The 13,656-nt window shown below is 45.5% G+C and overlaps 1 protein-coding gene across 1 annotated transcript in view; it reads right to left on the bottom strand.

Moving 5' to 3' along the window:
* LDLRAD3 (low density lipoprotein receptor class A domain containing 3) overlaps window positions 1-13,656 on the bottom strand; it is a 175,865-nt gene that overhangs the window by 80,852 nt on the left and 81,357 nt on the right. Inside the window, exons 3-4 of the mRNA XM_075327057.1 lie at window positions 4,065-4,190; window positions 2,353-2,487 (exon numbers count right to left, since the gene is read on the bottom strand). Coding sequence (XP_075183172.1) covers window positions 2,353-2,487; window positions 4,065-4,190 — 261 coding nt within the window. The remainder of the gene's footprint in view (window positions 1-2,352; window positions 2,488-4,064; window positions 4,191-13,656) is intronic.

Raw genomic sequence — 13,656 nt, 5'->3', positions numbered from 1 at the left:
CGGCGAACCGCCTCCTTCCTAAGGGGGCTGGTCGTGCGGTGTCACAGCGATGTCACATGGCAGGCGGCCAATAGAAGCAGAGGGGCGGAGATGAGTGGGACGTAAACATCCCGCCCACCTCCTTCCTTCCTCATTGCCGGTGGAGGCAGGTAGGAGAAGTTCCTCGCTCCTGCGGCTTCATACACAGCGATGTGTGCTGCCGCAGGAACGAGGAACAACATTGTACCTGTCGCTGCAGCGAAATTATGAAAATGACCGACACTACACCGATCACCGATTTACGACGCTTTTGCGATCGTTTATCAGTGCATCTAGGCTTTACACGTTGCGACGTCGTTACCGGCGCCGGATGTGCGTCACTTTCGATTTGACCCTGACGACATCGCAATAGCGATGTCGCAACGTGCAAAGTACCCCTAAGTGTGCATTATGATTTAGTACATTACTTTAAAGGGCCAGTTTACTGTTCTTCCACAGGGGCCTGTAATTGTGCAGACAGGTTCCCTATGGCTCCATGACACATCCAATGACAAGGGATGGAAACTGCAGAGGCTTCCAGCTGGGGGTGACGATCAAATTACCCTGAAATAAGCAGTATGATGGCTAGAAAAAAGGTGGGTTGACGCTGGGGGTTTCATAGAACTGCACAGACTGGTTGCAAACACACGGGAACTACAGGCAGTAAGGAAAGGATCCGGCTTCATGGGCAAAAAAAAGCTTAGAATGCAGAAGCTCTATGTCCCAGCTGGCCTAGAGTTATTAGTTTAAAGAGGACTACCCACCAGGATTTTCATATATAAACTAAAGCCAGTGCTATACTGGCGCTATCATGCGGATTCTATACATACCTTTAGTTGTGAGATCGGATGTATAGTTTATGAAATACAGGCAAGTAAAGTTTGTGGAATGCACTGTTATTTGATTGATTGGTGCAACGAAATATCTTATAAGTGGGTAAAGTTTTGCTAGTTCTTCCTGTTCCTGTCTACTGCCTGTCCTTCCTCCCCTGTCTCTGTTATTACAGGGGGAGGAGGGAGGGAGGAAGGACAGGAAGCAGAAATGGGTGGGAATAACTAGCAAATCCCGACCTACCTATTAGATATTCTGTTGCACCTATCAATCAAATAACAGTACATTCCACAAATTTTACTTGCCTGTATTTCAGAAACTATACATCTGATCTCACAAGTAAAGGTATGTATAGCATCAGCCTGATAATGCCAGTATAGCACTGGCTTTAGTTGAGATATGAAAATCCTGGTGGGTGATCCTCTTTAAGGGTATGTCACTATAACAGCTATGTTTCCTTACCCATTCTGAATACACATGCATGCTGGACTCGTCTGGAGGTGGCTGACAAGGCCTAAGTGCACCTTTACTATTAATATGATAGGATCTCTTACAGATTTTATATAGAGACCCAGGAACTTTAAAGTTAGGGGGGGCATTACCACCACCTTTGTAAATGTATATCGGTGGCTCAGTGGTTAGCACTGCAGCCTTGCAGCACTGGGGTCCTGGGTTCTAGTCCCACTAAGGACATCTGCAAGGAGTTTGTATGTTCTCCCCGTGTTTGCGTGGATTTCCTACGGGTTCTCCGGTTTCCTCCCACACTCCAAAAAACATACTGATAGGGACTTTAGATTGTGAGCCCCAATGGGGACAGTGTTGCCAATGTATGTAAAGCGCTGTGGAATTAATAGCGCTATATAAATGAATAAAATTATTATTATTATTATCATCTGGTGTATGTACCAGGAAAATCCCCAGAGTATGGAATGGAGGACAATCTCAACGCTTTCTGCTTGGGAAAACGCCATCTTGCACATCGTTTGCACAGAAGAAAAAAACACTTTAAATCAGGAGAACAAATGACGTTACAGCTACATGAAGCCCACCATTGCTTTTCTGGTTAAATTCTCTACCAGTTTGATGTGTCACACACCGACCCTCCCAGTTAATAAACCAAAGTTGAATCCAAGATGGCCACCAAGTTGGTGACACGGCCCTACAGGTTTCCCCCACACCCCTCAAAGTTGGTGTCTAAATTTGGATCAATATTTGCCATAATGTTTATATAATTGGGTGCTTCCTTACTTCTAAGACATCCTGTATATAAATAACATTCAGCCAATGAGAATATGTTATTGTGACGAAGCCGTCCCCCACCCCAAAATTATTCACGAGGGTCAAAAGTGAGAAAGTGAGCACTTGACTGTTCAAACGGATCACCCGAAAGACCCCCAATATTTTTTTTATTTAGCCATCCAGTGAAATAACGCATATCAGCGGATGAGCTGCTGAGATATCTCACAGGCGGAAATACGGAACATGGATTATCTGTCACATTACCTTGTGAGTTCGGGCAATGCTTCTCGTCGCTGTTGTCTCGACAGTTGTTCTTGCCGTTACACACGAAACTTGTGTCTATGCACATCTTATTACTGCAGTGAAAGCGAGAACTGGAGCAGAGCAAGGGGTGAGCGGCTGAAATACAAGCGCGAGGACAAGGCTCAGAAAACACCCGAAATATCACAACTCCAAAGTGCGAGAATAGCAGTAAGGAGCAATCAGGTAATAAAAAAAAACAATCACATCTAGAGTTTTGACCATAGGAGCAGTATTATAGTAGTTATATTCTTGTACAAAGTGGCAGTATTATAGTAGTTATATTCTTGTATGAAGGGGCAGTATTATAGTAGTTATATTCTTGTACATAGGAGCAGTATTATAGTAGTTATATTCTTGTACATAGGAACAGTATTATAGTAGTTATATTCTTGTACATAGGAACAGTATTATAGTAGTTATATTCTTGTACATAAGAGCAGTATTATAGTAGTTATATTCTTGTACATGGGGGTAGTATTATAGTAGTTATATTCTTGTACATAGGAACAGTATTATAGTAGTTATATTCTTGTACATAGGAACAGTATTATAGTAGTTATATTCTTGTATGAAGGGGCAGTATTATAGTAGTTATATTCTTGTACATAGGAACAGTATTATAATAGTTATATTCTTGTACATAGGGGCAGTATTATAGTAGTTATATTCTTGTACATAGGGGCAGTATTATAGTGGTTATATTCTTCTACATAGGAGCAGTATTATAGTACTTATATTCTTCTACATAAGAGCAGTATGATAGTGGTTATATTCTTGTACATAGTGGCAGTATTTTAGTAGTTACATTCTTGTACATAGGAGCAGTATTATAGTAGTTATATTCTTGTACATAGTGGCAGTATTATAGTAGTTATATTCTTGTACATAGGAGCAGTATTATAGTAGTTATATTCTTGTACATAGGGGCAGTATTATAGTAGTTATATTCTTGTACATAGGGGGCAGTATTATAGTAGTTATATTCTTGTACATAGGGGCAGTATTATAGTAGTTATATTCTTGTACATAGGAGCAGTATTATAGTAGTTATATTCTTGTATAAAGGGGCAGTATTACAGTATTAAATTATTGTACATAGAGACAGTATTTTTCTTTGTACATAGAACAGTATTGTAGTATCCATATACTTGCATATAAGAATATTGTGCATTGTATATTTAAATAATTTTGCATTAGCTGTTTTAATATTGGAATTGACTGCAGCTGCCATGTAATAGCTGAGTATACCGGCTGTTTATATCTTATATTTAAAGAGGTTGTCTCTATTATTACACTGATGGCCCATTCTTGGAATAGGTCATCAATGTCTGATTGGCGGGGTGTCTGACTCTAGCCAATCAGCTTTTTCTCAGCGCCGGAGGCGGCAGCAGGCGGCTGTAAATTCTCAGTTCTGGAGCTGCTCCGTCTTCTGATTGTGGCTGCGGCCGGGTACTGCACATCTGCCTCTTATTAAAATCAATAGGAGGTGAATGTGCAGTACCTGGCTTCAGCCACAATCCAGACTGAGCACCTCCAGAACTGAGCAGTTACGGCCGCCTGCTGCCGCCTCCGGCGCGGAGAACAGCTGATCGGTGGAGGTGCGGGGTGGACAACCTCTTTAAATCATCATTCGTTGATCGTCATTCCATTTATGTAACGTGGGAATCACTTACTGCAGTTCTCCTCGTCGCTCCCGTCAGGACAGTCCTCAAACCCGTTGCACTGGAAGCGCCCAATGATGCAGTGGATCCCGCTGGCACAGGGGAAGAACTTTGGGCCACACTTGGATTTGGCTTTAGCTGTAATGATACAGGTGAGAACAGGTTTAGCTAGGACTTCAGCTATGTAGTGTTTCACCCTCCATCACTCAACATTGTGGACTCTTAGTCCATGGAATTTCATGTATTGTCACAATGAAAAACTCCCATAGTGATATATCTACTCAATGAGCAGTGACATTGCAAGGCGCCATGTTGCCTGGTCTGAAAGCCAAAGAAAAAAGTAAATGATCACGCAGTACTCTATGAGAAAAGTATGGTTGGGTGAGGTCACCTGTAATGTGCACTGAAGAGGTCATGATCATGAAAATATGATGTCAAACTTAAGTCATAATTATATTTATTAAAGAAATCCTACATCCAAGCTAAACAGTTTGTCTAAACTTCATTCTTCAGGAGCAGACCTACCTGGCATGTCTATAAACAAAAAGAGGAGAAAACCTAGAGTGACCATCGACAGGGTGTGTAAACCTAGAGTGACCATCGACAGGGTGTGTAAACCTAGAGTGGCCATCGACAGGATGTGTAAACCTAGAGTGGCCATCGACAGGATGTGTAAACCTAGAGTGACCATCGACAGGGTGTGTAAACCTAGAGTGGCCATCGACAGGATGTGTAAACCTAGAGTGGCCATTGACAGGATGTGTAAACCTAGAGTGGCCATCGACAGGATGTGTAAACCTAGAGTGGCCATTGACAGGATGTGTAAACCTAGAGTGGCCATCGACAGGATGTGTAAACCTAGAGTGGCCATGGCAAGGAGGAGGAAACCAAGCTGGACCATCACCAAAAAGAGGGGGAGAAGGAGACCTAGCCTGGCCATCACAACAAGACCTATAGTGGCCATCGTCATGAGGATGAGACCTAGCACGGCCATCACTAGTAGGAGGAGGCGACGTAGCTTGGTCATCACAAGAAGACCTATAGTGGCCATCGTCATGAGGATGAGACCTAGCGTGGCCATCACTAGTAGGAGGAGGCGACGTAGCCTGGTCATCACAAGAAGACCTAAAGTGGCCATCGTCATAAGGATGAGACCTAGCGTAGCCATCACCAGTAGGAGGAGGCGACGTAGCCTGGTCATCACAAGAAGACCTAGAGAAGACCTAGCATGGCCATTGCCATGAGAAAGAGACCTAGCCTGGCCATCAATTAATAGTAAAAGAAGACCTAGCCTGGCCATCACCAGGAGGAGAAAACCTAGCAGGCTGTAGCCAAGAGGTGGAGACCAAATGTGTCCATTGTCATGAGAAGAACAAGAGTGGCTACCACCAGGAGGAGGAGACCAATTGATGCCATCGCCGCCAAAAGGAGAAGACCAAGCATGGTCATCGCTAAGAGGAGGAGATTGAGCATGGCAATTGCTAAGAGAAAGGAGACCAAGCGTGGCCATTGTCATGAGGAGAAGACCAAGCATGGTCATTGGAGGAGACCAACATGGTCATCTCCACGTGGAGGAGACCAAGTGTGGCCATCACCCTGAGGAGGACACCAAGTGTGGCCATCACTAAGAGGAGATCAAGCTTTGTCCATCGCCATGAGGGTGAGACCAAGCACTGCCATCGCCATGAGGAGGTGAGCAAGCGTGACCATCACAAGGAGTAGGAGGAGTAGACCTAGTGTATGCACCACCAAGAGTAGAAGATCTAGTGTGACCAGCAGCATGAGACCTGGTATGGGCAGTAATTTCCATGATACCGGTTGTGGTGCACAAACATTTAGGAATGAGTTTGGCATTAGTATGACGCCTCTGTTCTGCTACCGGACGCCATCGACAGAGCTCTTTAACCGTTTAAACATTAACGATATACAATTTTCATAATCGCGCTCCTTCAAAGTATAATTGTGGTGAGACGATATGATTATTCAGCAATTACGCCAATATAATCTTCTGTAGGTTATTACGGCATTAAAGAGAACTTATTTAATACATGCAGAATAAATTTCGGAAAATGAGAATCTAAAGTCAGCATGAGAAAAATGAAAATGATGTTCCAGGTATGAATTATTATACCGACCGGAAAGGAAGAACGGCGGAAAGAAAGACGAGGCTCCGAGATTAAACAAGAGCAATTATATGGCACAATAGTGAGGAGCGAGGAGACGAATTATCATATCTCCATTTCAATGTCAATTTCTTCCTCTGCTGAATAATCTTTACCGGCTTCTGTGAATTATATACTGTCGATAGATCCCAACTTATAAATCCCCACAAAAAAAAGTAGCCACAATAGAAAGTCAATGACTTTTTAAGATGTGATAAGGGCAGTCAAAGGATGTGACCCTTAAATCAACTGGACACATTGTGTATTGCAGGACTGCATTTTGGGCCTTCCCCCTCTGGCAGCTGATATCATCGTCCTGTCCTCTATCCCCTGCAGAAGAAGACTGCTTATCTGTACTGCCAGTTATTGCAGACGCTCTGCTCCTTCCATGACAAGCAGGCAAAAAGCCATTTCTAATGCTGCTCTGCAGTGCAGGATCGCTAGGCAAAGACCAGGCTACAAAGCATGTGTCCAGTTCTGATGCTTTCTAGTAGGTGTTTTGTCTCACCCCAGTGCTGTACTTACAGTTACACTGCTCTGTACAGCTTTATAGTGCCAGTTATTGCAGAAGCTCTGCTCCTTCCCTGGCAAGCCTCAAAAAGCCACTTTTATTTGCAGCTCTGCAGTCCAGAATCGCTAGGCAAAGACCTTGCTACTGAGCATGTGTGTCCAGTTCTGCTGCTTTCTAGTATGTGTTTGGCTCACCCCAGTGATAGAGTAACAGTTACACTGCTCAGTACTGCTACATAGTGCCAGTTATTGCAGAAGCTCTACTCCGTCCCTACCAAGGAAGCAAAAAGCCATTTCTATTTGCTGCTCGCAGTGCAAGATCACTAGGCAAAAACTTGGCTACTCAACATGTATCCAGTGCTGCAGCTCTCTAGTAAGTGTTTTGTCTCACCCAGTGCTGGAATTACAGTTACACTGCTCAGTACTGCTACATAGTGTCCTCCATGCTGCTGCTTCTTAACATATTCTACATATGGACGGCACAACAGGAATCCCTCATGTCAGTGAGTGTTGTGCAGAGGCGGTGCAACCAGTGGGGCCCAAAAGGTAAAGGGGCCACATCAGCAACCAGTGTTTGTCGCAGGGACAATATTGGACGGCATATGCTGTTCTTGCACAGGAACCCTCTTCTGCTTGTGTCTGTACCTGGTGCTGTGTATAGGAGACGTCATAGCAGCTAATCTCTGCCTACTAGCTCAGAGACAACTGAAAATAAGAAATGGCGTCTACAGAGGGGAAAATGTCTGGAAGAAAAAGCAGCATACGAGTCATAATGGCCAGAAAAAGCGTTCTTCCTCCAGAACAATAAAGGAGAGCTTATTCCGAAGAGATGCCTGAAGATACAGGTAAGTTTAATACCACTGTGCGGAAAGCTGGATAAGACCATCACTATGCACAATAAAACGACCGTCCTAATGTTAGCAACTAACGTCTGCTGCCTGCTATAAAACCAGGCAAAAAATAAAAAAAAAAAAAAAAACCAATCAGAGAACTACTTGCTTTATGGTGCAGTTAGATGTTCCCTACAATACACATCTTACAGAAACTCTACCCTCAGATAGGACTTAACAGAGTTTGTAACATTTTGCAAAGAAAAAAAAAACATCAGTATGGATCTGGGAACGAGCCGATACTTTATATAGAATAGGTAATTCAGAGATGTAACGGGATGAAAGTTCCTGACTGCTCACATGAAAGCACCGCCAGGAAACCGGCGAAGAGCGGAGCAAAAAGCCTCCACCGCTGCAGCCTCGCGGAGCAATGTGTCAGCGCGGTTCAGCACGATGGCCCCCGGATAGACGGGGAAACGAACACAGACAGGACAGATACAGGATCAGATCAAACGCACCGCGCCGGGACTGCAATAATCAGCATCAAAAACTGATGGGAACCATTTCTGGGGGTCTGCATGTTCTGCCATAACCCTAAACAGCAGCTGTGTGCTGAAAATATAAGGGGGTCTCCCACATTCCGGAATGTTTACACGAATCGTAAAGCGCTGCGGAATAGGTTGGCGCTAGAGAAATAAATACGTATTATTATTTTCACTGATGCATTTGCAAATACAAAAAGGTTGTGGGATGACAACATATTACTGTTCCCCTCTATGCAAGCCACAGGCTCGACGGCTCTGTGCAATAGAAAATGGTGCAAACCTTTGCATTATTGATGCCGAAAAGAAATTCTAAACATGGTGCATTGCCGTTCTCATATCTCCAATTTAGGAGAACATGAAATTTAAAGGGGTTGTCTGGTTTTGAAGCCACAGTTTAAGGGTATGTGCGCACGTTGCTTTTTACCTGCTTTTTTGCTGCTTTTTCTTCTGCGCTGTTTAATGCCAAAATGGATGTGTTCTTCTATTCAAGCAAAGTCTATGGGAATTTGGGTTTCTTGTTCACACTATGTTGTTTAAAATGCTGCCTTTTTGAGGCAGAACTTTGGTCAAAAACTCAGCTTTTCAAAGAAGCAACATGTCAATTGTTTTTGCCATTTGGGTTTTGAACTGCAAAGCTGAGTTTTTGACCAAAGTTCTGCCACAAAAAGGCAGCATTTTGAACAACATAGTGTGAACAAGAAACCCAAATTCCCATAGACTTTGCTTGAATAGAAGAACACATCCATTTTGGCATTAAACAGCGCAGAAGAAAAAGCAGCAAAAAAGCAGGTAAAAAGCAGGTAAAAAGCAACGTGCGCACATACCCTTAAAATACCCAACTAGAGTAGAACCGGACCAAAGAGATTCTATGGGAGAAATAAACGCCACTCAATCTGACCCGATTTATCAGCAGTTTTCACCAGATTAAGGCCCTGTGCGCACTAGAAAATGGAATTTTCTTAAGAAAATTCCGCAGGCTCTCAAAGATTTCCGCACCTGCGGAAAAAAAAAATGCACCAAATCCGCACCGAAATCCGCATGCGGTTTATTGCGGATTTGATGCGGTTTTTCCGCAGGTTGTTCCTTGCGGGATTTCACAATTACATTAGTGAAATCCCGCAGCTACCTGCGGAAAAGAAGTGACATGCTATTGTTTTTGCTACGGGAATCCTGCAGCAAAACCTGCAGCTGTCAAAATCAGCCTAGTGCGCACAGCATTTTTTTTCCCATTGGATGTGCTGGTGAATCACTGCAGAAAGGTTAAGAACATTTTCTGTAGCGAAACATGCAGCAAATCCGTGGCAAATACGCAGGAAAATCCGGCTAGTGCGCACAGAGCCTAAAGCATTGCAAAGTTTTTGTGCAAATGAGCATTGTGCCAAAATTCTGCAACTAGGGTATGTGCATATGATCAGGACTCAAAGTGTCCTGGACGCGGCGGGTCCTGACCTGCGGGGCCAGGAGACTCCTCCGCAGGAGGATGCAGGAGACCTCAGAAGCTTGTGCCCACGATCAGGGTTCGGGGCGCTGCGGTCTCTCACTTGTGTTCTCCCTGTGCAAGACACGACTCTGCAGCAAAGAATTGACATGTTTACGGCTTGGTCAGTGTTTGCTGCAGGAAAAATAAGCACAGTGGGCACGGGATTTCTAGAAATCCATCCACAATGCTTGTACTGTGCATCGCAGCGTTTTTTACATAGGTAAAGCATGCTACATCCAAAACGCTGTGAGCACTGATCGTGTGCACGTAACTTAGGGTATGTGCGTATGCTGCAGAAATTTTCTGCACCGAAAAAAAAAGCACCTCAAGGACGAAAAATGCACCAAAAAATGCATGCGTTTTTTGGTGCTTTTTTTAGTGAATTCAATAGCTGGAAGGACTAAAAAACACGGGGAAAAAAAACCAAACCAACAATTGATATGCTGCTTCTTTTTTCTGCATCAAAAACTGCAAGGAAAAAAGAAGCAGCGTGTGCACAGCATTTCTGATTTCTCAGAGTTTGCTGGAATAAGGATGACGCGGACTTGGGCAACAAACTGCACCAAAAATTGCACCGTGTGCACCGAGCCTTAGGGTATGTGCACACACTGCGTTCTTATCGTGTTTTTTAGTACAGTTAGGTTGACCATGGGTCACAACTGTTGACAGCGATGACAAAATGTGGAGAGGGTCCCGGTCACCCCCTCGGTTTCCCTCAACCTTAATAAGATACAGACAGAAACTGGTATCTGCACATAAGGCAAGAGTGTGCACTCTGAACTAAAGTTTATTACACATACAGGTTTTTATCAAGCTAATAGGGGCGTAGCTGTGTCGTGTACAAAAGCATAAGTTTCGTGTGTCAGCAAAGCATAAGTTTATCTGTCCTTGGCTCTTCTCAGCGTCTAGAGCGTAGATGGGTCGGTTTGTATCTCTTACAGATGGCGTGGCTGACTATCTACTCAAGTTTAGTTAACTCTTTTCTCACACAGTTTTGAAAAGAAAAAAAAAAACTGCATGCAAGTCCTTATCAATGAGAATCCTGAACTTTTGTGCACAATTGCTTTTATTTTTTTCCCCATTGCAGTTTGGTGGAGAAATAAATCTGCAACATGCATATTCCATCGTTTTTGCAGCGTTTTTCCACCCTAAAATGCATTGAAAAGGTCAACAACGCTGCAAACTGCGCAATCTTTTTGCCAAGAGATGCAGATTTGCTGCACAAATTTCTGCAACCTAAGGCTATGCACGCCCGTTGCTTTCTTGTGTGATTCTTTTCAGCACAAAAAAGCAATGTTTGGTTGGAAAAAAAGTCGTGAAATGAAATGAAATAATGTTTTTTAATCTATTAATATAGGGAACATGCAGGGAAAAAAAAAATAATAAAAAAAATAAAGAAAAAGCAGAAAGAATCAACATTCGGCTTCTTTTTTCCTGCAACCAATTCTGCAAGGAAAAAAGAAGCGACGTGTGCACAGCACTTCAAGATTCTCATAGACTTTGCTGGGGTAGGTTTTTCCTTACAGTATTGATTAAAATCTGCAAAGAAAAAAAAAAACAATGAAAAAATACTCAGCGAGCGCAGTTACAATAGTTGCACCAGTCTGTCTCAATACTTTTTCCAGTGGCGTCTATAGAAGACTATTCGAGAAATGCTATTCGATGATGCACCACATAAAAAAATAAATAAAAAATTGGACTTGTTCTACTTTCGTCTTGTTTGCTGATCAAGGCCAAAAAACGCTGACAGAATTTCACTAACTTGTTTCACGAAGAAGCTTTTTCTTTTTTGTATTTGATAAAAAAAAAAAAAAAAAAAAAAGAAGAAGACGGAAAAATGATCAAGCACAAGGACTAAAAAAAGGTCCATTTTTGGGTACGTGGAAAAAAACAAAAAAAAAAAACGCCAGAGAAAGTGCAGGTTACTGAGCAGCAGCCAGATGACACTTTTTTGGTCTCCTACGGAAGCGTGGGCAGGGATGGAGGCGTGGGCAGGGATGGAGGCGTGGGCAGGGATGGAGGCGTGGGCAGGGATGGAGGCGTGGGCAGGGATCAAGGCGTGGGCAGGGATCGAGGCGTGGGCAGGGATGGAGGCGTGGGCAGGGATCGAGGCGTGGGCAGGGATGGACGCGTGGGCAGGGATGGACGCGTGGGCAGGGATGGACGCGTGGGCAGGGATCGAGGCGTGGGCAGGGATCGAGGCGTGGGCAGGGATGGAGGCGTGGGCAGGGATGGAGGCGTGGGCAGGGATGGAGGCGTGGGCAGGGATGGAGGCGTGGGCAGGGATGGAGGCGTGGGCAGGGATGGAAGCGTGGGCAGGGATGGAAGCGTGGGCAGGGATGGAGGCGTGGGCAGGGATGGAGGCGTGGGCAGGGATGGACGCGTGGGCAGGGATGGACGCGTGGGCAGGGATGGACGCGTGGGCAGGGATGGACGCGTGGGCAGGGATGGACGCGTGGGCAGGGATGGACGCGTGGGCAGGGATGGACGCGTGGGCAGGGATGGAAGCGTGGGCAGGGACGGCGGCGTGGTCAGGGACGGCGGCGTGGGCAGGGATGGAGGCGTGGGCAGGGATGGCTGCGTGGGCAGGGATGGCTGCGTGGGCAGGGATGGCGGCGTGGGCAGGGATGGCGGCGTGGGCAGGGATGGCGGCGTGGGCAGGGATGGAAGCGTGGGCAGGGATGGAAGCGTGGGCAGGGATGGCGGCATGGGCAGAGATGGCGGCGTGGGCAGAGATGGCGGCGTTCGCCGCTGTATACATTAGGACACGTGCAGACGCAGCGTGCGCCCAGTCTCGCCCACATCCATGTGCGGCACATGTGAAGCACTGGAGGCTCACACACTCCTGTAAACATCTGACTCCAGGTTTACCGCTCCTCTAATATTCTCAAGAGGGTATTACCGATGGATAAGAAAAATGCATCCGCCTGCAGGTTGTTGTTATCTATATATATCTCCGAAGATCATTTGCGCTGGAACAAGGTAGCTCAGTGACTGAGGCAAATCTCCGGCTGTCAGTCCCATCATGTAACTGAGCGCGTCGTACGCGGGGAACGCGCTCAGTGAAGGGAATCAGGAGTGACAGGGCGCCCGGCTCTCTTCTCAGAAATGTTATCGGCATCCTGACTTCATCCCGGAAAATTTACTTGTCTCAATTCAATAAAATGTTATGAGAAAGACTTTTACTTGCTTTTAAAGGAAGACGGCGTAGGCTAAAAAAAAAAAAAAAAATAATAAATAAATAATAAATGCTGTGTGAAGTCGCCCTGAAATGAATTGTTGCAGATAGACATTCTGTAGGATTATTGACGGATGAAGGTGCAGACAGTAAACAAAGAAGAAGGGACAAAAGAACAGTAAAGATAAATAACATGAGCGAGTCTCATCTACTGGAAGGGTCATGTAACAGGACAGAGTCTGGGAGCGCCCATAAATCACCCCCCATGTGCCGCCCGTGTGATGGGACACCCTGGGAGTAAATGTAACCTGTAATAAATACTCCAGAGGAGAAGGACGGCTCCTGACAGCGGCCATGTCTCCTGGATGCCGGGGATTTAAAGGTCTCAGCTTCTGGAGGTTATAAAGTCCCATGTGTGATGGGGACAGAAGAGCACAGGAGCAAGACGCCCCGAGGAGGACATCTTCAGGACGCCCCGAGGAGGACATCTTCAGGACGCCCCGAGGAGGACATCTTCAGGACGCCCCGAGGAGGACATCTTCAGGACGCCCCGAGGAGGACATCTTCAGGACGCCCCGAGGAGGACATATTCAGGACGCCCCGAGGAGGACATATTCAGGACGCCCCGAGGAGGACATATTCAGGACGCCCCGAGGAGGACATATTCAGGACGCCCCGAGGAGGACATATTCAGGACGCCCCGAGGAGGACATATTCAGGACGCCCCGAGGAGGACATATTCAGGACGCCCCGAGGAGGACATATTCAGGACGCCCCGAGGAGGACATATTCAGGACGCCCCGAGGAGGACATATTCAGGACGCCCCGAGGAGGACATATTCAGGACGCCCCGAGGAGGACATATTCAGGACGCCCCGAGGAGGATATATTCAGGACGC

Source organism: Anomaloglossus baeobatrachus, chromosome 10 (genome assembly GCF_048569485.1).
Source record: "Anomaloglossus baeobatrachus isolate aAnoBae1 chromosome 10, aAnoBae1.hap1, whole genome shotgun sequence".
Classification (NCBI taxonomy): domain Eukaryota; kingdom Metazoa; phylum Chordata; class Amphibia; order Anura; family Aromobatidae; genus Anomaloglossus; species Anomaloglossus baeobatrachus.
Note: the sequence above shows the minus strand (reverse complement) of the source record. Positions and strands in the feature narration are given on the sequence as shown.